This window comes from Rhincodon typus, chromosome 22 (genome assembly GCF_021869965.1).
Source record: "Rhincodon typus isolate 14 chromosome 22, sRhiTyp1.1, whole genome shotgun sequence".
Taxonomy (NCBI): domain Eukaryota; kingdom Metazoa; phylum Chordata; class Chondrichthyes; order Orectolobiformes; family Rhincodontidae; genus Rhincodon; species Rhincodon typus.
The window spans coordinates 45,572,997-45,595,260 of NC_063353.1; the positions used below are offsets into that span (position 1 = coordinate 45,572,997).

The window sequence follows — 22,264 nt, forward strand, 5'->3', positions numbered from 1 at the left end:
CAGCTTTCCTGCTCCTCTGATGCTGCTTGGCCTGCTGTGTTCATCCAGCTCTACACCTTGTTATCTCAGATTCTCCAGCATCGGCAGTTCCTACTATCTCTCCCCGTGTCTGTGTGGGTTTCCACTGGGTGCTCCAATTTCCTCCCACAGCCCAAAGATGTGCCGATTGGGTGGATTGGCCATGGGAAATACAGGGTTACAGAGCTAGGCTTGGTCTGTGTTGAATGCTTTTCAGAGGGTCGGTGTGGACTCAAAAGGCTGAATGGCCTGCTTGCACACTGTAGGGATTTTGAGATTTTTCTGGAGAATAATTGATCATTCCCTGGCAGCGTTCTGGGAGCTTGAGAGTTGCGTGTGATTGAAGGACCATTTCTGGCATTGCCGTTTTTTAAGCAGTTGGATGCCATACTTACCTGACCCTGTCACCTCTGGCTGCCTTTCGCAATTTATACAATGGTCTTTTACTTATTGCTAGTTCAGAGGCTATTCATGTGAATGTGGCTTATTATTATAAACTTGGCACCTCTAAATGCAATATACGTTAAATTCGGCCGGTTTACAGTCGACAACTGCCCGTAGTGTTGTAACAATCTCTCTTTTTCAATTTGCTTCTAGTTGATGTTCCGCAAAATGCGTGGATTGAGCGAATTCCCCGAAAAATCCCAGACCACTGGAGATGTCTTGTCTCATCTAACGTCCTCAGTGGACCTAGATTTTGGCTGTGACCGCCCGCTACATGTCACCATGCTCCCTAATCCTTCCCATCTGGAGGCCGTGAACCCAGTCGCTACTGGGAAAACTCGTGGGAGACAGCAATCTCGCCAGGATGGGGATTATTCAGCAAGTGGCTCAGCACAGCCAGGAGACAAAGCCATTTGTGTACAGGTCAGGAATATGTGTGTGTTCTTTATCTAGACAAACGCGCACATACAATAAACTCTCAGACAATGCTGTATTTTAACTTTCAAATTTGTTTTATTCAATCACTGGAACATGGTGTGAAGAAGGAAGAGAAAATCTTAGAGTTTTATCTGTTAAATTAACAAAGACCACTTAAATTGAATTAACAAAACCCTTCAGGACAATGATGTAATATAGTGACCACTATATGCCAATGTAATAATCACTGTACAGTAACAAAGCCCCACAGAGAGGTGTGCATCCAATATTTTTTACCAATGCTTTCTTGTTCGCAGGAACATATTGGCCAATACACTGAGTAAAGCTCCTTGCTGCTGTTACATTGTTGCATGAACTTTCCTGACTTTAACAAGGGGCATGCAGGGTTCAATATTCCCTCTGAAAGATTGTGAAACAATACATCATCATAGAGTTGTAAAGCACAGAAGAAGCCCTTTAGCCCATGGAGTCTGTGCTGACCTACCTACACTAATTCCACCTTACAGCGCTAGGCCAATAGCTTTGATTGTTATGATATTTCAAGTTCTCACCCAAGCACTTTTTAACGGTTGTGAGGTTTCCTGCCTCAACTAGTCTCCCAAGCATTCCAGACCTCAGTGGGTGAAAATATCTTTCCTCAAATCCCCTCCAAGCCTCCTGGCTTTCATCTTTAAAATTATGCCCCCTTGTTATTGACCCTTCAACTAAGGGGAGCACTGCTTTCTATCCACTCTATCCATGCCCCTCATAATCTTGCACATCTCTACCAGGTGCCCTTTCAGTCTTCACTGCTCCAAAGAGAACAGCCCAATGTTATCCAGCTGCTCGTCAGCGCTGACATGCTCCATCCCAGGCAACGTCCTGGAGAATCTCCTCCTCCAGTGTAATTAACTCCTCCCTGTGCTAACCAAAACTGCATACAGTACTCCAGCTGTGGCCCAGCCTAAGTTTGATTTGTATTTCCTGTGATAACCCCTACAAGGTTCATGGGGAATCACTAATTAATCTCACCGTGGAACTCATTGAGTATGAGTTCCCAGGTAGTAGGCAACGGCCTGCCCAGCTGGAACTCTTATAGAGTCAGAGAGTTATACAGCACAGAAACAGACCCCTTGGTCCAACTTGGCCACACTGACCAGATGTCCTAAACTCATCTAGTCCCATTTGCCAGCATTTCCCTGTAGATCCTTCCTATTCAACCCATCCAGATGCCTTTTAAATGTTGCAATTGTACCAGCCCCTACCACCTCCTCTGGCAGTTTATCCCATACACACACCACCCTCTGTGTGAACAGTTGCCCCTCAGGTCTCTTTTTAAATCTTTCCCCTCTCACCTTTAAACCTATACTCTGTGGTTTTGGACTCCCTTACCCTGGAAAAAAGACCATGACTATTCACCATATCCCTGCCACTCATAATTTATAAACCTCTATAAGGTCACCCCTCAGCTTCCAACAACTCCAGGGAAAATAGCCCCAGCTTATTCAGCCTCTCCCTAGAGCTTAAACCCTCCAACCCTAGCAACATCCTTGTAAATCTTTTCTGAACCCTTTCAAGTTTAACAACATCTTTCCTAAAGCAGGGAGACCAGCATTGAATGCAGTGTTCTAAAAATGGCCTAACCAATATCCTCTGCAGCTACAACATGACCTCCTAACTCCTATACTCGATGCACTGACCAATGAAGGCAAGCGCGCCAAACTCTTCCTTCACCACCCTGTCTACATGTGACTCCACTTTCAAGGAACTATATAACCTGCATTCCTAGGTTTCTTTGTTCGGCAGCACTCCCTAGGGCCCTACCATCATTAGTATAAGGCCTGCCCTAGTTTGCCTTTCCAAAATGTAATGCCTTACACTTATCTAAATTAAACTCCATCTATCTCTCCTCAGCCCATTGGCCCATCTGATCAAGGACCCATTGTACCCTGAGATACCCTTCTTCACTCTCTACTACACCACCAATTTTGATGTCTTCTGCAAACTTACTAACCATACCTGTTATATAAATGACAAAAAGCAGTGGACCCAGCACTGCTCCTTGCGGCATAATGCTGGTCACAAGCCTTTGGTCCGAAAAACTACCCTCCACCACCACCCTCTGTCTCCAACCTTCAAGACAATTTTGTATCCAATTTGTTAGCTCCCCCGAATCCCATGTTATCTAACCTTACTAACCAATCTACCATGCAGTATTTTGTCCAAAGTTTTGCTGAAGTCCATATAGATAACGTCTATTTCCCTGCCTTCATCAATCTTCTTTGTTACCTCTTCAAAAAACTCAATCCAGTTCGTGAGATACGATTCCCATGCACACAGCCATGTTGACTATCCCTAATCAGTCCTTGCCTTTCCAAATGCATGTTAATCCTGTCCCTCAGAATCCCCTCCAACAGTGTACCCATCACTGACATCAGGCTCAGCGTTCTATAGTTCCCTGGCTTTTCCTTACAGCCTTTCTTAAATAATGGCACCACATTAGCCAACCTCCATTCTTCTGGCACCTGAGTCTTTTATACAGCAGATCCAGGGATGGATGAGTCTGTCTATCCCAGGCTGGGACTAGTCTATGTATGCCATGAATATTGGCTCTATTTTGGTGTTCAACAAAAAGTGATGCTCCTCTCCACTCAGGCTTCCTAATTTATTAGACCTTTCTCTTAAACCTAAAATCACACATATTGTACAAACATTCCTTGCTCATCAGTTCATAGATCATCCATAAATCATACAAAATATGTTTCTTTTTTTAAAAAAACGTTCTGAAACGTTGATGGTCCAAGGATAAATGAGGCATGTTGGTTACTTGTGGAGGAGTTTTGAAAGTGACAGGTTTTTTCCTCTTCCCTATCCCTTCCACACTTCTCCTCTTTATTACAGGTACATGGAGATGCTTCTTTCCCAGGACAAGGTATTGTTGCTGAAACCTTCACTCTCTCGAATCTCCCTCACTATCGAATCGGCGGCAGCATTCACCTGATTGTCAACAATCAGTTGGGTTATACCACACCCGCTGAGAGAGCCAAATCCTCACTCTATAACAGTGATGTTGGTAAGCTGTTATACCTCACTGGGGGATCACACTGGAGACCAAACCCTGCTATGCTCAGAGTCATCACAATTGTCAAACATTTTTTTTTAAAGTGCAGATTTCCCAATTTACCTGCTTTTGAGATTTGGGTTGATGGAAACCACAGACCAGGTTTCTGTACTTAACAAGAATTGCTATTTATTATGAATAAATAGATTCTAGCTTTGGATCAACAGTTATGAACCATCCAATATAACTGTGCAATTTAAAACTTTAACCCGCTTAAACTCCTGCTCTGTGCACACACAGACACACAAAGAAATGGGTGTTGTGGATGGAGTGAAAGACTGGGAAGACAGGTTCCTGTCCAAAGGGTTTGCTGAGAAGATACCTCTATGATCAGAACAATCTTCTTAATCTTCCTTCTTCAGGTATTTTCACTTGTTTGCAGAAGGTACAGGGTGACTGGTTCACAACTTATAAAGTCTCTGACTTGTTAACTAAAAATCACAGCTTACAGCAACTGGTGAGGGGAAATAAACTGGCTACCTTCAGGCTCAATAAAAATAACAAGAGCAGCTTCTGCCCAAACATTCACATGCCCCCCAAACTCTGCAACTACCTGGGAGCCAGTCATATAGTTATTTGCACACAGGAGGCCTCTGTCATCGAGAAGTAGTCACTGGTTCTCAGACCAATCAGTTGCTGGCCAAAGCTCCATTCACACACAGACTTCTCCCCATCTCCAGCTTGTCTGTTACTCAACTTTTACCACTGCTTCAACCAGCAGCAGTTAAGCAACACTTATAATGAGTGTCAGGTAATTTGCTTTTAAAAAGTGCAAAAACCCTTGGTTTTAAATCAATCCTTTTCCCATTCCAGTCCACATTCAGATATTACAGAAAAGTTAAAGGACAATGTCTTTTCAAAGCTTATTCATTCTTGTGATGCTGGTCATCAACAGAAGCAGCAAGATGTTGAACTTTAACCCAGGGACTAAACTGATGAGAGGTATTGCTTTAAGTGTAGACTTGTTGCTGACCATATGCAGAGGCATATCTACAGATGGGTCTTGTGATGGATAATGTTCACAAGCCTGAACCTCCAAAAGGAATGTCTCTGACTTGGTATGATGATATGGAGTGTGAGAAACAAAATGGAAAAACTCATTAAAATATCTTTCATGACCTCAGGATGTCCCAGATTTACTTTACAGCCAATGAAGTAAAGCCACTGTTGTCAAGTACAAGAAATAGCACCCAGTTTGCACACAGCAATCTCCCACAGACAGAAATATGATAATGATCAGGCGACCTATGTTTTGTAATGTCAATTTGAGGGTTAACTATTGGCCAGAACACTGGTATTAAAATTGACTCTTCGTCAGGTGTAGCTACTATTGCATTCTGAGACAGCCAGCCTTGTGAGCATTCTCAGTGAGACTAATAAAGTAAAGGATTTTTTATGTGCAGAATGTGTTTCACTTTGACAGAATGGGCAGGTCGACTGATCACCACACCCTGGTTTCAAATGAGGGTCGAATTGTCCATTTAGAAAACACCACCTTTTTGTCGGCTAATGCTTGGTTTGAAAACGCTGTGTTTTTATTTCTGTGTGAATTCCAGGTAAGATGGTTCATTGTGCTGTGATTCATGTGAATGGCGACGATGCAGAAGAAGTAATTCGAGCCACAAGACTGGCTGTTGACTATCAGCGGCGTTTCCGAAAGGACGTGATCATAGACTTACTCTGCTACAGGCAGTGGGGCCACAATGAACTCGATGACCCAACCTTCACAAACCCCACCATGTACAAGATTATCAGGTGGGGCGATGAAAGAAACCATGTTTATTGGTGAGCTCTTGAACGCCACTCTGTAACCAGTGATGTATCAATGGGCATTCTATCCGTCCATGTATCAAAAGAGGAATTGTCAAAACTGAAATAACTGTAGGAGTGGCATGGTGAGTCAGAGGGTTAGCACTGCTACCTAACAGTGCCAGGGACCCTGGTTCGATTCCACCCTCTGGCAACTGTCTGCATAGGTTTCCTCCGGGTGCTCCCGTTTCCTCCCACAGTCCAGAGATGTGCAGCCTAGGTGGATCGGCCATGCTAAATTGCCCATAGTGTTGAGGGATGCACAGGCTAGGTGGGCTAGCCGTGGGAAATGCAGCATTACAAGTATAGTGTGGGATTGGGTGGGATGCTCTTTGGAGGCTCAGTGTGGACTTGATGGCCCAAATGGCCTGCTTCCACACTGTAGGGATTCTATGCTGTCAGGTCATGTTGAATATTTCTGGAAAAGACGAAAGAAGAGGTGTACGTGGAATCAGCTGGCGAGGAGAGACCAATCTTTCTAGTCTTATTTCTGCTCCGTTTTGATGAGTATTTACTAGCAATTGATTTTTAGATGTACAACTTAAAACTAATCTATCTATGATAACAAAAGTACAGCAACATTGAAACTAAACAAATGTTCCTAAATTGAAAGAATTTAAACAATTCAAGGGAAAAGAAATCCTGGAATAATTCTCACTAATGTACAGCCTCCACTGTGTTGCTCAGCACAGTCATTCAGGCTTCTGATATTTTTCCCCATCGTATTACTTGCTGTTTTACATTCTAATTTGCATTTGTGGTTTGCCTGCTCCATAGAAAGGGTATAATAGGAATGACATGTTGGAGCAAATTGATCACCCACATATTTTCTCCAATGTAGTTGTGAAAAGGCTCTCTGATGCTTTCCGGTCTTCTTTCTGAACTTTGTGTCAATGTTGTTGATGTGAACAATGAGGAGGGTGAAGGGGAGGGGCGATGGAGGGGAGGAGAAGAAAGAGGGAAACAGCCTCTAACTGCACTCTGCACCGCTATGATTGGTTACAGGATTAATTTTGATCTTTTAGAATATGGGCATTTGGACCACTGAAGTTATCTGAGTAACATATTAGGAAAGAATATATGCCTTAGAGCCAGGGAAAATGGTGATGTAGTGGTGTGTGGTTGGATTAGCAGACCAGATGAACAAGGTGATATTCTGGTTCAAATCCCATCATGGCTGTTGTTGGGAATTTTAAATTCATTTAATAGCCTGGAATTGAAAGCTAATCATGAAATTTATCATTGACTGCTGTAAAAATCCATTTGGTTCATTAATATCCTTTAAGCTGTCCTTACCTGGCTCTAAATCCATGGCAAAATGGTTGATTCTTAACTGCCCCTCAGTTCAAGGGCAGTTAGCGATAGGCAACAAATGCTAGTTTTGCCAGAAATGCAACATCCCGTGAAAGAATTAAAAACAAAGAAATAAATGATGGGTTAAAAACTGAAAGAACTGCGGACGCTGTAAATCAGGAACAAAAACAAAGTTGCTAGAAAAGCTCAGCAGGTCTGGCAGCATCTGTGAAGGAGAAAACAGAGTTAATGTTTCCGGTTTGGTGACCCTTCCTCAGTTTACCTGACCCGAAACGTTAACCATGTTTTTTACTTCACAGATGCTGCCAGACCTGCTGAGCTTTTCTAGCAACTTTTGTTTTTGTTCCAAATAAATGATGGGACTAGAAGAGGTGTAATTGATGAGCAGAAGATCAGCTATCCGTGTTAATAGGAACAATTATGATCCAAAACTGTGGAAATCTGAGTCCAGAAGACTGTAAAATGCTTAATGAAAGGTGAGATGCTATCTCTTAAAACTTCCCTTGAATTCATTGAAACCAAATAGAAAGCTGACAACAGTGCAATCAGTTTTGGTATGGGGTTGGCAGAATAATATGACCAATGATTGGAGGCTCAGTGCCCCAGCTGTAGTCCGAAGAGTGTGCTTTTAGCAAAGCAGTCACCCAGTTTGTACTTGGTCTCCAGTGATGAGGAAACCACATCGTGAGCACAGCAGTGACACTTGCTTGAAAACATCCAGAAACCCATTGCCAAGCCTCCCAGTAAAATGACAAAGCAACACATGCAGAGTTCCATTTGTTTGGTCTAGAGTATACCCATTATCTGACTATAGAGAAGTCCCCATTAACTAACCCAGTGAGGCTGGAGGCCAGGCAAGACTCTTCAGTAACACATTAAAAGGAAACTGACTATAACAGGCAAGATTGTGTCTCAATTTTTCCCAATTCTCAGAAGTAAACATAGCACAACTAATATCAGGAAAAGTCTGTATGTGTGGTTTGTTTAGGTCTAATCCCCATTGTACAGGTCAGGCCGGTGGTGTAGTCATTCTATCAATGTGATGGCTATTTCAATTTGTACTCCTTTTCCTCATAGTGATCTTTTCTCTGAAGGTTCTGAGTCTTTGGAACTCCTTGCCATTGAGAGCAAGGGGGAGAGTCCTTGTGTAATGCTGACATAGATTCTTACATAGAAACATAGAACATAGGAGCATGAAGAGGCCATTCAGCCCTTCGAGTCTGCTGCACCATCCTTCACAATCAGTCAGGGAATCAAGGGTTGCAGGGAACGGGCAGGAAAGTGACTGTGAGAAATGTTGGATCAGCCATGATCCTATTGAATGGCAGAACAGGCTTGATGGGCTGAAGGGCCTACTCCTGTTCATCTGTCATATAGTGTCTGACTTTGCTTTCCCTTCTCGTTTCCACAGATCTCGTAAAAGTATTCCAGACTTGTACTCGGAGCAGTTAGTAGCAGATGGCCTCCTGACTGAGCAGGAGGTTTCCAGCATTAAAACTTCTTATTATTCTAAACTGAATGACCGTTTAACAAACACGGGGTCATTTTCACCGATGGCTCCGAACCTCCAAGCTCACTGGAGTGGCTTGGTGGAACCTTCATTTAGGATCAGTACATGGGATACTGGAATGCCTATAGACCTGCTCAAGTACGTAGGTGCCAAGTCTGTGGAGGTTCCTAGGGAAATAATCATGCATGGTCATCTGGTGAAAACACATGTACAGGCAAGTTTCAGGAGCAGAAGAAATGGAACACCTCGGTTATTGAAGTGTGTATTGATTCTAATATTAAATCGTCACCTAAGACCCCTTGAAAAGTACAACACTGTGTTCAATATAACAGTCATCACTCATTTTTATAAGAAGGAATTTTGTTTTGCTTGATCCACAACTCAATTAAGCAGTTTACATGTACTGTATTCCTGTACATTGACCCTGTTTGAGTAGATTTCAGCTGATTCTTGGCTCTCTTCTGACATTGGATTGTTACAAGCAGTTTCTGTGGGAAAATGGTCTGATTCTCCTTCACAGCCCTGCTATACAAACCCACTGTTCAAGGAAACGGCTATAAAATTCTGTAAACTCCATTAGCATGCCCTTCTAAGTTTGGATTTATGATAATTCTGTAATAATTCAAATTTCTTTTCTATCCCTTTAGGCTGGAAAGCTTCCCATCAGATTTTCAGTGGTTATACTTCATATTTCCTCAAATTTATAACTTTGGAACTGTTTACCATTGTAAACATTTCCCTTTTTAACAATGAAACATTTTAACTAAATCAAAGTCTTCCCTTTTTAACAAGTGGAAATATTTAACTTTTTTTCTTCTGTAACTTAATGGCTGATACCACAATCATCTTTGAACAGCAACAGAGAATGAGCAGAGAGAATATCTCCCCCCTTTTGATTCCTTAACCAAGACTGCACACAGTTATCCAGATTGGCGATTGTCCAATTCTTTGTACAATAAGCTCCCTTTTGAAAGATAACGCTATCCTTTTTTGTCGTTGGAATTTCATCCTTTATTTAAATTGCAGCTGAGCAGAATCCTGTTAAAAAAGAGAAGATAATTTTAGCTTTAATCATTTCTTCTCAAACCAACTTTGTTGATAATTTATTCCTCTGTCCCTTTTGTTACTTCCAGACTTGATGTTTTCCTAACCAGCACCCTATTTTAACTAGTGCTTTACTCAACCACTGCTTTCTGTATCTCAAATCATTCCAAATCTCATTCACCCTGTGCTTACTGACCTCCACTAATTTGCCACTGGACCAAGCCTCAATTTTCGAATCTTTATCCTGATTTTCATATTGTACTATGGCCTCACTCCTCCCCTATCTGTGCAACATCCCTTGAGCCCTACAACTCTCCAAAATATCTGCACCCTGCAATTCTGGCATTTTGAAAACTACTTGATTTTAATCGCACCTGAATTGGTGGCTATCAATATTCTCCCAAATTTTATTTTGTGCAGAGTTCCACAGACTGTGTGTGAGGCAGTGGCTGCTATGTTGCAAAGGTCAATGAGTTGGCATGCCAGTTGGAGTGCATGGAACATTCCAGAAGCTGTGTGGTGCGCAGCCATGTTTTTAACTGCCTTGGTCCTTTATTATTATTATCTCTGGAAGTCCATTCTGAGACCTCTCCGACCACCTTTCATACTTTTAAAAAGATGATTGAAAGGTACATTTATCGGAGTAAACTTTTGGTTATCCTTCCTAGTTTCTCCTTGTGCAGATCAGTGTCAAAAAATATCAGTGGGTGGAATTTCTCGGGCACCTGAATGAAGTGGGCTGTGGCTAGTTCTCTGGCAGAATGGTTTGAGACGTCCAACAAGGCCTTACCTCAATGTCGGGAGCAACTCGCTGCATTTTTTAATGCTTTTGTTGAGCGTTGAGGTGCGTTCCTCATGAGCAAGTTGTCAAATAAGCGGGGGGATTATAACTCATTAATAGTCTAAGGGGCAGGCTGCAAAACCTGAGCTGATGGAATAACCTACAAACCTGCTCATTCCTCTTGATGTTTAGGCTAGATTGCAGAAACTGGAAGAGGGCACAAAGCTGGACTGGTCTACAGCAGAGTCACTGGCTATTGGAACTTTACTGTGCCAAGGTAACAACTTTTAAAATATTCTTTCATGGGAGATGGGCACCTCTGGCAAAGTCAGCATTTGTTGCCTGTCTCTAATTGCCCTTGAATGCAGTGAGTTGCACTACTGCTTCAGAGGACAGTTAAGAATAAACCAAATTGCTGTGGGTCATGTGTAGGACAGACTGCAGTTCGGAGAACAAAAATCCTTCCTTAAAGGAGATTAGATTGATTTAATAGCTGATAGTTGCATAGTCAATTGCTTTCTGATTTGAGATTTATTAATTAATAGACTATAAATTGTACTGGCTGTTAAGTGGGATTTGAACCTGTGGACGTTGGGGTAGCTAGATTACTAGTTGAGTGACAGTGCATCACTATCTCCATGTTGTAATAAATATATCGTGCTGGTGAATTGACTTCTGGGCTCAGACTCCGTTAGATTCCCAAAGGTCACCAGTTCTGGACAAACAGCTCTCATCATATAAACTACAAAAAATAGGTTATATTTTTTGCAATGTATAAGGGCCTTGATCACATCTCGTGTGAAGCTTGCCTGAAAGCGGGTAGGTAAAAATTGCAAGTCTCTTTGGCTGTCAGATAAAACATAATCTTTTTTACTTAAACATGGTAAACCTCTGCCATGAGGCAGCTAGATGTTTTTAACCCACGTGTTTATGACCCACCTCTGAAGCAAGTAGAACTTGGACCCAGGCCTCCTGGCTCTGAGGTAGGCACATTACCATTGTGAAATAAGGGGCTGCTATTGAGAACCATCTTGTAGAAATCATGTGATTTACATTTGAGCCCTCACTGATTTTTCATTATTTTTATCTTATTCTTTTTATCGATTTTGCTTTGGATCGGTGAACAGGGAACTGTGAGCTTAAAGATGACTTTTGGACCTTGGGTAACATCTTGTGTTGAAAGGAAAACAGACCAAAACAAGCCTTTGTTTGTTCATAAGGCCAGGCCTGGAAGTTAATTGTATTTTGGTTCCTGATCAAAAGATTCTGTAGATGCTTCGTCACCAGGGAAGAGCATTATGTTTAAACAGAGAGCAGAAGTTGGCTGTTAAACAGGGTCAGCACCTGGGAATTGGTTCCAGCAAGTCTGGAAAATACCTTCTGCTCAAGCAGATGGCAGCTGTTGAATGGTAACTGGGACTTTGTGGAGGAGACGGTCAGCCTGTTAGGAAGCGGTCAGAGTTTGTATTGGGTTTTTAGATTATTTTCTGGAGAGAAGAGGTCTGCATATTGATGCTACAACATGAAGATTTGAAAGTTCCCTGCCTAATCTCCCATGAACAGCTCTGGGAAGCTCAGAGAATAGAAACTACATTATAAATAATACCGTCTTTATCTTTGTGAACTGTAAGGGTGACTCTGATCGATATTGTCAGAAAATCAACAAAGAAACCATCGTCTGTGCCAGTGGAACAACACATTGCAAAAACCACTTAAACCGGAGTCAAGAACTGATTATACACAAAGTCTGGGATTGGTTAATGAAAGATCTGGTTATGAACAATTGGGGTCAATTTTGAGGGCCTTTGATGGTTTTAATTTTACGATATTGCAGACACATTGCTAGGCTGATTTTCGTTTAGGTGTCTGTCTCCATGTCATAACATTTGCTTCGCTTCCCAACAATAATGTAAATGATCTCATTTACATATTCCCATTAACCCTTTATACTACAGATACTAGTATGAAATCTGTCTGTGGATGACCTTATTTATCATGTTTAGTTTTTGGAAATCTTGACCTGGCTTGACCTAGCGAAGATGTTAAGGCAATACAATTGATCCCTATCCTTAAACCAGTCAGTGTTCTTTAGCCTGATGTCTGCTCACTAACTGCTACTAGAAAATCTGTGCATGTGAGTGTGGTTCTGTGGGTTGCTATGTGGGTTCACAACACACAAGAATTGCATCTTACTCTAGGTACAACAATTTCACTCAAACTCCGAAAAGAAATGGGGTTAAAACAGAAGGATTTAAACATGTTATTGTAACCTTGGCTTGTTATTTTTAAACAGCGTTACTTTTAAATCGAACATTCCTTTTTAAGAACAATTAACTACTGTGAATGACTGACACAAGTGATGAATAGGTACGTAGTGAATATTTGATTGAAAATGTTTTTCCTTATGAAGATTTTAATGTGCGTATAAGTGGGCAGGACGTTGGACGCGGCACCTTCAGCCAACGACATGCAACGGTTGTTTGCCAGGAAACTGGTGACACTTACATCCCACTCAACCATATGAGTCCAGAACAAAAAGGATTTTTTGAGGTAAAAAGTTCCATGATTTTATTTGTGACCTGTTGATTAAAATGTTTTATTTTGGTGACTTGCTGTGAAGAATTTCAGCCACTTGCTTAAAAAGAATGGCAGTCACAGAGTGTCAGGAGGACTTTTTTGCAGATTGTTCATTCCCTGAAACATTCCAAGCCACTCACCATCCTGACTTGGAAACTAAATCACTCTTCCTTCACTGTTGCCAGGCCAAAAATCTTCCAATCCCAACAGTAATGTGGCTGCAGCTGTACTAGATGGTCTGAAGTCATTCGAAAAAGTGGTTTGCTACTATCTTCTGAAGGGCTTCTTCCAGTCTGGCCTACTGCTGACAATACTGCCTCCTTCACACTGATTAAACCATGTGCAGACTAGGTGACCACCTCCACTCTGGCCATGGCAATCCAAAGAATTCTTACAGTGTGGAAGCAGGCTATTCAGCCCAAACACACTGACCCTCTGAAAGACCATCCCACCGAGACCCACCCTTTATCCTATCCCTGCATTTCCCACTCTAGACACTACAGGCAATTTAGCATGGCCAATCCATCTAACCTACACATCTTTGGATATTGGGAGGAAACCCACGCAGACACGGGGAGAATGTGCCAACTCCACACAGACAGTCGCCCAAGGGTGGAATCAAACCCGGGTCCCTGGCACTGTGAGGCAGCAGTGCTAACCACTGAGCCGTCATGCCACAATGACCCTGACCTTTCACTTGCTTGCCATTTCAATACAACTTCCTTGATCCCCTGCTGGCAGTATAGCTCAGTTGGCTGGATGGCTGATTTGTGATGTAGAGGGATACCAACAACATGGGTTCAATACCCACACTGTCTCATGTTATCATGAAGGACTCTCCTTCTCAATCTCTCCCCTCACTTGAGGTGTGCTGACCCTCAGGTTAAATCACCACTAGTTGTCTCTCTTTGTAATGAGAGAGCAGCCTTATGGTCCACTAGGACTCTAGTGACTTTAACTTTTTAGTAGGTACAAGAAAAATAATGTAATATCTTTTTTCATCAGGTCTGTAACAGTCCATTGTCTGAAGAGGCAGTGCTAGGTTTTGAGTACGGGATGAGTATTGAAAGCCCAAAGCTACTTCCGATATGGGAAGCCCAATTTGGGGACTTCTTCAATGGCGCTCAAATTATATTTGACACATTTATCTCTGGAGGTGAGATTTTAATCCAGTAGCTGCCCAGTGGGTTGGTCAGATTATAAGGATATTCATGCATGGCATGCTTTGGATGGGGGATTTCCCAGTTTCATCTCCTTCATACTTGTGTGTTTCAACAGTTCACATGGTTATCCTTTTCTTTTTGTTTTGTTAACTTGCTGCTTCCTTCCCACCCTCTCTCTCTGTCTGTCCACTTTCTGTCTCTCCACACTCTTTCTCCCCCCAACTCTCTCTCTCTTTCTCCCCCCAACACTCTCTCTCTCTCTCTTTCTGTTTGTTTGTTGCATGAGTGAGTACCTGAAACTCACTCCATTTGTGTCATTTGAAAGTGTACACAAATAATTTGCACAGTCTTGTACTTGAAGCAGCTAGAATTTTCAACCTCTGTTGAAAATCTGAATCTATCACTTTGTGTCCTAAGTACTATCTTTCTGGCAGGTGAGGCAAAATGGTTGCTGCAAAGTGGAATTGTTATTCTCCTCCCCCATGGCTATGATGGTGCAGGCCCAGAACACTCCTCCTGTCGTTTGGAGCGTTTTCTGCAGGTAAGCAACCTCTACCAGAATCCTAAATAGTCCTTACACAGCTATCAAGATAGGACATGAGTTAATCCATGCTGCTCACACTCCTTTTTCAGTTTCCAAGTACAGTAAGAGATGATCCATGTTCTCCATTTGATCAATTGCTGAACATCCAAAAGGCATCACAACAGAATAGCAAACTTGGACCACAGTCCCATGCTGTCTGTTTCCTACCACATTATAAGACCTGGTGTTTGACGCAGCATATTGAGGTTTACTTGGACAGATTCCAGGCTTATACTTGTCTAGTCAGAGTTTTATTCCAATTCTTACCTCTCAAAACTTCAACCTACTGATTACTGAAGAGTTCCAAAGAAGACTTGTATCAGACTTGAAATATTAACTCTGTTTCTGACTTCACAGATGCTGCCAGAACTGTTGAGTTTCTCTAGAACTTCCTGGTTTTATTTCAGATTTCTAATATTTGCAGTACTTTGGTTTTATCCAATATACTGCTTGTAATATGGGGAGGTGATGGCCTAGTGGTATTATCACTGGACTATTAATCCAGTGACCCAGGTAATATTCTGTGGAGCTGGGTTCAAATCCTGTCATGGCAGATGGTGGAATTAAGAGTCTAATGATGACCATGAATCCAGTGTCAGGAAAAACCCATCGGTTCACTAATCTCCTTTAGGGAAGAGAACTGCCATCCTTACCTGGTCTGGCCTACATGTGACTCCAGACCCACAGCAATGTGGTTGACTCTTAACTAACCTCTGGGTAGTTAGGGATGAGCAAAGAAGGAATGATGCCCCCATGAATTAATTTTTTAAAAAAAGCAGATGCCAAATCTGGCATCTAACTGACTTCTGGATAGAAGAAAGGCTTGGATCATTGAGCTTTCAGCTGCAGATGAAGTAATTGGTTTGCAATAGGAAAAAGAAGAAGCCATTCAGCCTTTGACCATTACTATCCTCTTCAGTTTGATCTGCAGCTTAACTTCACTGAATTGATTTAGTTCCACATTCTTTGACACTTGAACAGAAATCTGTAGAAATGAGTTTCTGCAAATCTTTCGTGTGAAACATTGCTCCTAATTTTACTCCCAAGTGGTTTATGTTACAATTAAGATTATATCCTGCGAGATTCACTTTTTTTCCCACCAGTGGAGTTAGACTAACAACAGCGAAACTATCAAATCCTACCCCTCAACCTTTTCCAATCGAATTCACACCAAGGCAAGAATTTCATAGAATCCATACATTGTGGAAGCAGGCCATTCAGCCCATTGGGTCCACACAGACCCTCTGAAGAGCATCCCACCCAGACCCACCCCCACCCTATCCCTGCATTTTCCACCCTAGACACTATGGACAAATTAGCATGGCCAATCCACCTACCCTGCACATCTTTGGACTGTGGGAGGAAACCCACACAGACACTGGGAGAATGTGCAAACGCCACACAGACAGTCACCCAAGGCTGGAATCGAACCCAGACCCTGGCACTGTGAGGCACCGGTGCTAACCACGAGCCACCATGCTGCCCCAATTTGCAACTTTTATCATAATTTAACCCTTTAATCACCATCCTGTTTCATTTCATGTAAATCTGCATAGAAGCACCCCCAGAAACTGATACATCCTTTCCTATATGTGATGCTCAATATTGAAAGTACAAATTGGTAGCTCCATTTCTTGCATTACTACAATGACACCATTTCAAAAGGTCTTCATTAGCTGTACTGTGCTTTAGTCATGTCCTGAAATAAAGAAAGTTGCTGTTACAGTCCAACATCTTCCCTTTTTAGTTAAGTGGGATTGTTCATTTTTTTAACACTGTAGGTAGACAACTTCAAAAGAGCAAACTGGCAGGGAACTAATGGAACACAGCGTTTATCAAAAAACCTCCTTTTCTCCAACAGATGAGCGACAGCAAGGAGGAAGGTATTGACGGAGACAATGTCAACATGTTCATTGTACATCCAACTACTCCAGCACAATACTATCACTTACTGCGCCGGCAGATGGTTCGAAACTTCCGTAAACCCCTGATTGTAGCCTCCCCGAAAATGTTGCTGCGTCTCCCAGTGAGTACACATTACACTTTGATATGATCGCTCGGGTACTGGGCAATATTCATTTTGGAAATGTTCTCACTCACCTTGTTTGCAGTGAGCTTATTTGAGTAGGTGGGAAATTGAGCATAACCATAACGGAGATGTTTTGAAGATAATCGTGCATTTATAATCCTCCCTATTTCTCACTTTACCCAAGCAGGTAAAGCGTTTAATGATAACACATGTCTTCAAGCTATACTGCAGTTTAGTGAGCACGTTTTCCAGGTTTACACTTTAGGGCAGTACTGGATGAGTGAGTGCTTCATTGATGTAGGTGTTCGTGTCTCATAAAGTTACATTCAGATGTATGAATTAGGAGCATACGTAGGCTATTCGGCCCCTCAAGCCTTCTCTGCCATTCAATAAGATTATGGATGACCTGTTTACATTTTGATTCCACATTCCTTCTATTCTATAACCTTCGATCCACTTGCCTAAAAAGAACCTGTCTGCCTCTACTTTAAAAGTATTCAATGACACAGCCTTCCGACATGGAGTTTCAAAGTAGCACAACCCTGTGAGAAAAGAATTTTGCTTTATTTTGGGCCTAAGAGGGTGACCCGTCTTTTTGAAACAGAGCTCCTTAGTCCTGAATTCACCTACAAGAGGACACATCCTTTCCACATCTACTTGCTCAAGGTCATTCAGGATATTGTATATCCCAGTGAGGTCATCCTTCATCCTTCTAAATTTCAATGGACAAGTCTGTCCAACCTTTCCCTCTCAGACAGCTCACTTGGTCCATGTGTCAGGCTATTGGAAACTCCTCTGAACCACTCCTGACACATTAGTATTCTTCCTTAAATAAGGAGACCAAAATCCAACACAGTATTTCAGATGTGGTCTCTCCAATCCCCTGTATAACTGAGGCATAACATTCTTATTTTTGTTTTTAATTTTTCTCGTAATAAAGGATTGTGTTTCATTAGCCTTCTTGATTACATGCTGGACTTACTTACAAACCTTCTTTTAGTGATTCGTGCACTGGAACACCTAGACCTGTCTGTACCTTGGGATTATGCAGTTGTTCTCCGCTTGAGTAATAATGTGTTTTTTTAACTCTTCTTGCCAAAGTGAACAACTTCATGTTTTCCCACATTATACATTATTCATCTGTCAGATTTCTGCCCACTCACTTAACCTATCTGTGTCCATCTGCCATCTCCTTCTGTCTTTTTCACAACATACTTTCCTTCCTATTTTTGTGTCTTTTGCAAATTTCAGCTACCATTCCTTCAGTCCTTTCCTCTTTTTGTAATCAACATGTTTAGAGATGTTATTGCACGCCCCTGGAGTGCTTGGGACTTAAAACTCAGGCCTCCCAGTCCAGGGATAGGAATACTACCACTGTACCCAGTCACTTCCTCTAACTATTTGATTTAAATTGTGAAAAGCTGAGGCCTTGGGTCCTTTTTGAATAAGCTATTTTGAATAAAGATTATTTTGTCTTGTCTGTGTCGACCATTTAATGAAGGAGTTCTTCAAATGTTCAGGACAATATACATCCTTCAGTGGACAGCACAAAAACACGGATTCTCCAGTGATTTATCCAGTTTGTTGTTTGTGTGATCCTGCTGTGCACAAAACGGTTGCTCGCAGAGCAAATGACAACACTTGAAAAAAATTGATCCTTGATTTTGAAACCTGTGGTAATATCCTGAGGAAATGAAAGATGCTATGTAAATACAAGTTATTTTTCTGAAATATAGCATCATTATGGGTAAATATTTCAAGAATCAAAAAAGTTTTATTCTTCAAAATAAAGTCCAGACAGGACTGTCTGTCCAATTGTAGTTAATGAGAGGTTAAACCTCTCCCTTTAATCATAGAATCTCTACAACTCCGTAGTGTGGAAGCAAGCCATTTGGCCTATCAAGACTACAGTACCCATGTGAAGGGCATCCCACCCAGACCCCCAGCCCCAGGCATCCTCCCCTTCCAGACCCCAGACCCCTCCCCCCTATCCCTGTAACCCTGCATTTCCCATGGCAATCTACCTAGCCTGGACACTATGTGCAATTTAGCATGGCCAATCCACCTAACACATCTTTGGACTGTGGGAGGAAACTGGAGCAGCCAGAGGAAACCAACACAGACACGGGGAGAAATTGCAAACTCCACATAGCCAATCACCCGGGGGTGGAATCGAACTCAGGTCCCTGGCACTGTAAGGCAGCAGTGCGAGCCACTGTGCTGCCCCCATCTAATATTAATCTGTGTAATGTTGCCAAAGAGAGTAGCAAGCTTGAAGATTGTGTTTGAAAATCCTCCCAAAGGATGCCTAAGACTTTTTGATAGAAAAGAGACGATGAGAGTAAATTTGCAAGAAACGTAAAGCAGATTGTAAACACTTTTATAGGTGCGAAAGGAAACATTTCAACCTGGGTGCGTTAAAGGCAGAGACGGGAGATTTATGGTTAGGTATAAAGAAGTGGCAAACACATTGAACAATACTTTCAAATCTGCCTTTGTGGTGAACGATGCAAACAGTTTTCCATATGTAATTGCAAAACAGGGAAACATAGTAATGGAGAACTGAATGGAAATAGGCAGAGAAAAAGTAATCTCTTTGATAAAGGAAGTGGTAGATGCAAGTACAGTTAAAACATTTAAAAGACATTTGGACAGGTACAGGAATAAGTAAGGTTTGGAGGGATATAGGCCAAATGCAGGCTGATGGGACTAGTTTAGTTTGGGAAACTTACTTGCCATGGAGGAGTTGGATTGAAGAGTCTGTTTCGATGCTGTATCGCTCCACCAGCCACTTTTTTTTTTGTAGAGTCAATGAATGAAGGTTATGCACTCAAAATGATTGGCAAAAAAGTTGAAGTGCTGAGGAGAAATGCTTTGGGATCTGAAGGCTGAAAAGGTGGTGGAAACCAATTCCTTAATTTTCAAAAGGGAGTTGGACACGTCCTTGAAGATGAGGGAGACACAGGGTCCTGGGCAAAAAGCAGAGTGTGAGATTGAGCATGAATGTTCTTTGCACATTGTACTGAGTGTCTTCTCTGTCTTTGCTGTGAGTTGCTCTCTGGGGGGAAAGTAATTGAGAAATGCGAGGGAAGGTGAGGAAGAAGGATGAGAAGGAGAAAGGACATTAGAAGGAAAACAAACAATGAGATTAGTAAGAACAAGAAAAGAGGGTTCTTCTGCATGCCAGGTCTGCTTCAGATTGTGCATCCCTGTTGGTTCTACACACACCTGTAGCTGATTCTTTAAAATTAATGTTCATCAACTCCAGTCAAAATCCTCTGTTCACTGCTTCCAGTCCTGTTACAATGCTTTGACTCAGTTACTCGATCCTCTGTATGACTTAGAATTCTGTTTCTTCTAGTGCTTCAAAGCCATGATGTCTTCATGCCTGGTGCCTGTCTCTCCAATAGTTGCTTCTTCTCTCTTTTTCCCTTCTCTCCGTAACCTTAGCTAAAATCTTCAGATTCTGTTTTGCCAGCTGCAGCTCAGAGACTTGTCCACTTATCGCGAGTCATTTGAGGTTCTGAGTTCAAGTCCCACTTGAGGACATCAGTCAAGGGCTGACAATACTGAGGAAATCCTGCACTGCCCGAACTGCTGTCTTTCAGATAAGAGGTCAAACTAAGGCCCCCAGATTCTCTGTGGTTTAAAGAAGATCAGCAAAGTTATCCTGATATCCTGCCCAATTTAATCCTTGTATTAATACCACAAAAACAGATGGTCTGGACATTGCCTCATTACTGTTTGTTGTGAACAAATTGGCTCCTGCTTTGGAACAGAGACTGCACTTTAATGTACGATGGCAGTTTGATACAACATGGATAAATACACAGTGAATTTGCTTCGAGTGCTGGGGTCTCATGGCTGCTAGCTCCTTCCTCAACCCAACTTGATCCCACCGTCATCTTGGCCCAAATCTGATCTGCCTCTCCAACACTGCCCTCCCTCCTTTCTATCCCTCCCCACCTCCTCAGCCTTCCCCCACCCCTATTCATTTCTCTTATGTTTTTGCTCCTGCTTGGGGTCATCTGTGGTATGGTACAAACACAATGGGTTGAATATCCATCTTCTGTACTGTAAATTTTATGGTTGAATTATGACACTTCCCTGACAATTATGGGATGACTTACACTGTGCAACAATTGGCTATGGAGCATTTGGAGACAAAAGATAGAGTCACAGTATGGAAACAGACCCTCTGGTCCAACTCGTCCATGTCAAACCAGATATCCTAAATTAATCTAGTTCCATTTGCCAGCATTTAGCCCATTACCCTGTAAACACTTCCTATTCATGTACCCATCCAGATGCCTTTTAAATGTAATTGTACCAGCCTTACCACCCCCTCTAGCAGCTCATTCCATACACACACCATACTCTGTGTGTACTTCACAGCAAATATTTTATATTTAGTCAAAAAAACTTTAATATTTCAAATAGTTCTTTTATGCAGCTTGACTTCTCCTGTAGCAGACCTGGCAATGAAATGTAACATGGAAATATTTTTGTGATATCTAACATTTCTGAATTTTGTGTTTTCTTTCCGAAGGCTGCTGTTTCCAGTTTGGATGAGATGGCACCAGGAACGACTTTTAAACCCGTCATCGGGGATTCAAAAGTGGATCCAAAAATGTAATTCTTCAATCTCTTTCCAAAATGATCGCGAAGCTTTTTAAAAAGACATTTACAGTAAAGGTTTTTGGACAGCTACATAGGCATTTCAGTGTCCAAAACGTTCCTACTTTATAGAAGCAAATTACTACAGATGCTGGAATCTGCATTGAAAACCAAAAATGCTGGCGATTACAGCGAGTCAGGCAGCACCTATGGAGAAGAGAACAAGCTAACATTTTGAGTCTAGGTGACTTTTCATCAGAGCTGATGTAGAGACATCTAGACTCAAAACAACATTAGCTTACTCTCTCTCCATGGATGGTGCCTGATGAATTGAAATGCCAAAAGATTTCGGATACACTTTGGGATTTAAATATTCTGATCACAGCTGATGGTAATACTGGGCAAGTCAATGTCGTTGGTTACTGTCACAGTTAGTCACTGAACATAAGGGAAGGTGGTAGTGTAATGATAGTATCATGGAGATAGTAATTCAGAACCCCAGATTAATGATCAAATCCCACCATGGCAGATGATGGAATACTCAATTCATTAAAAAACTAACCAAATGGAAACTGATAGATTCACCAATACCTATCTTTCCAAGAAAGGAAATCTGCTGTCCTCGCCCAGTACAGTCTACATGTGACTCCATACCCACAGCACTTGCCCTCTGAGCAATAAATGGTGGCCTAGACAACAACACACAACACACACAAGAATTAATTTTTGAAAGTAATATACAAACACAAGGCTGCAATTGTTCTTTATTGGTTTAATAGCTGGACAGAAGTTTGTTACACAAAGAAAATAAAGCAGTATGTCTTTATACAGCAAGAG

At 41.9% G+C, this 22,264-nt stretch overlaps 1 protein-coding gene across 1 annotated transcript in view; it reads left to right on the forward strand.

Moving 5' to 3' along the window:
• The first annotated feature begins 601 nt into the window (after positions 1–601).
• The window catches only part of dhtkd1 (dehydrogenase E1 and transketolase domain containing 1), a 33,857-nt gene continuing 12,194 nt past the window's right edge, over positions 602–22,264 (forward strand). Inside the window, exons 1-10 of the mRNA XM_020529249.2 lie at positions 602–885; positions 3,781–3,952; positions 5,557–5,755; positions 8,535–8,847; positions 10,651–10,735; positions 12,869–13,008; positions 14,041–14,191; positions 14,633–14,739; positions 16,643–16,807; positions 21,360–21,442. Coding sequence (XP_020384838.2) covers positions 619–885; positions 3,781–3,952; positions 5,557–5,755; positions 8,535–8,847; positions 10,651–10,735; positions 12,869–13,008; positions 14,041–14,191; positions 14,633–14,739; positions 16,643–16,807; positions 21,360–21,442 — 1,682 coding nt within the window. The 5' untranslated portion in view covers positions 602–618. The remainder of the gene's footprint in view (positions 886–3,780; positions 3,953–5,556; positions 5,756–8,534; positions 8,848–10,650; positions 10,736–12,868; positions 13,009–14,040; positions 14,192–14,632; positions 14,740–16,642; positions 16,808–21,359; positions 21,443–22,264) is intronic.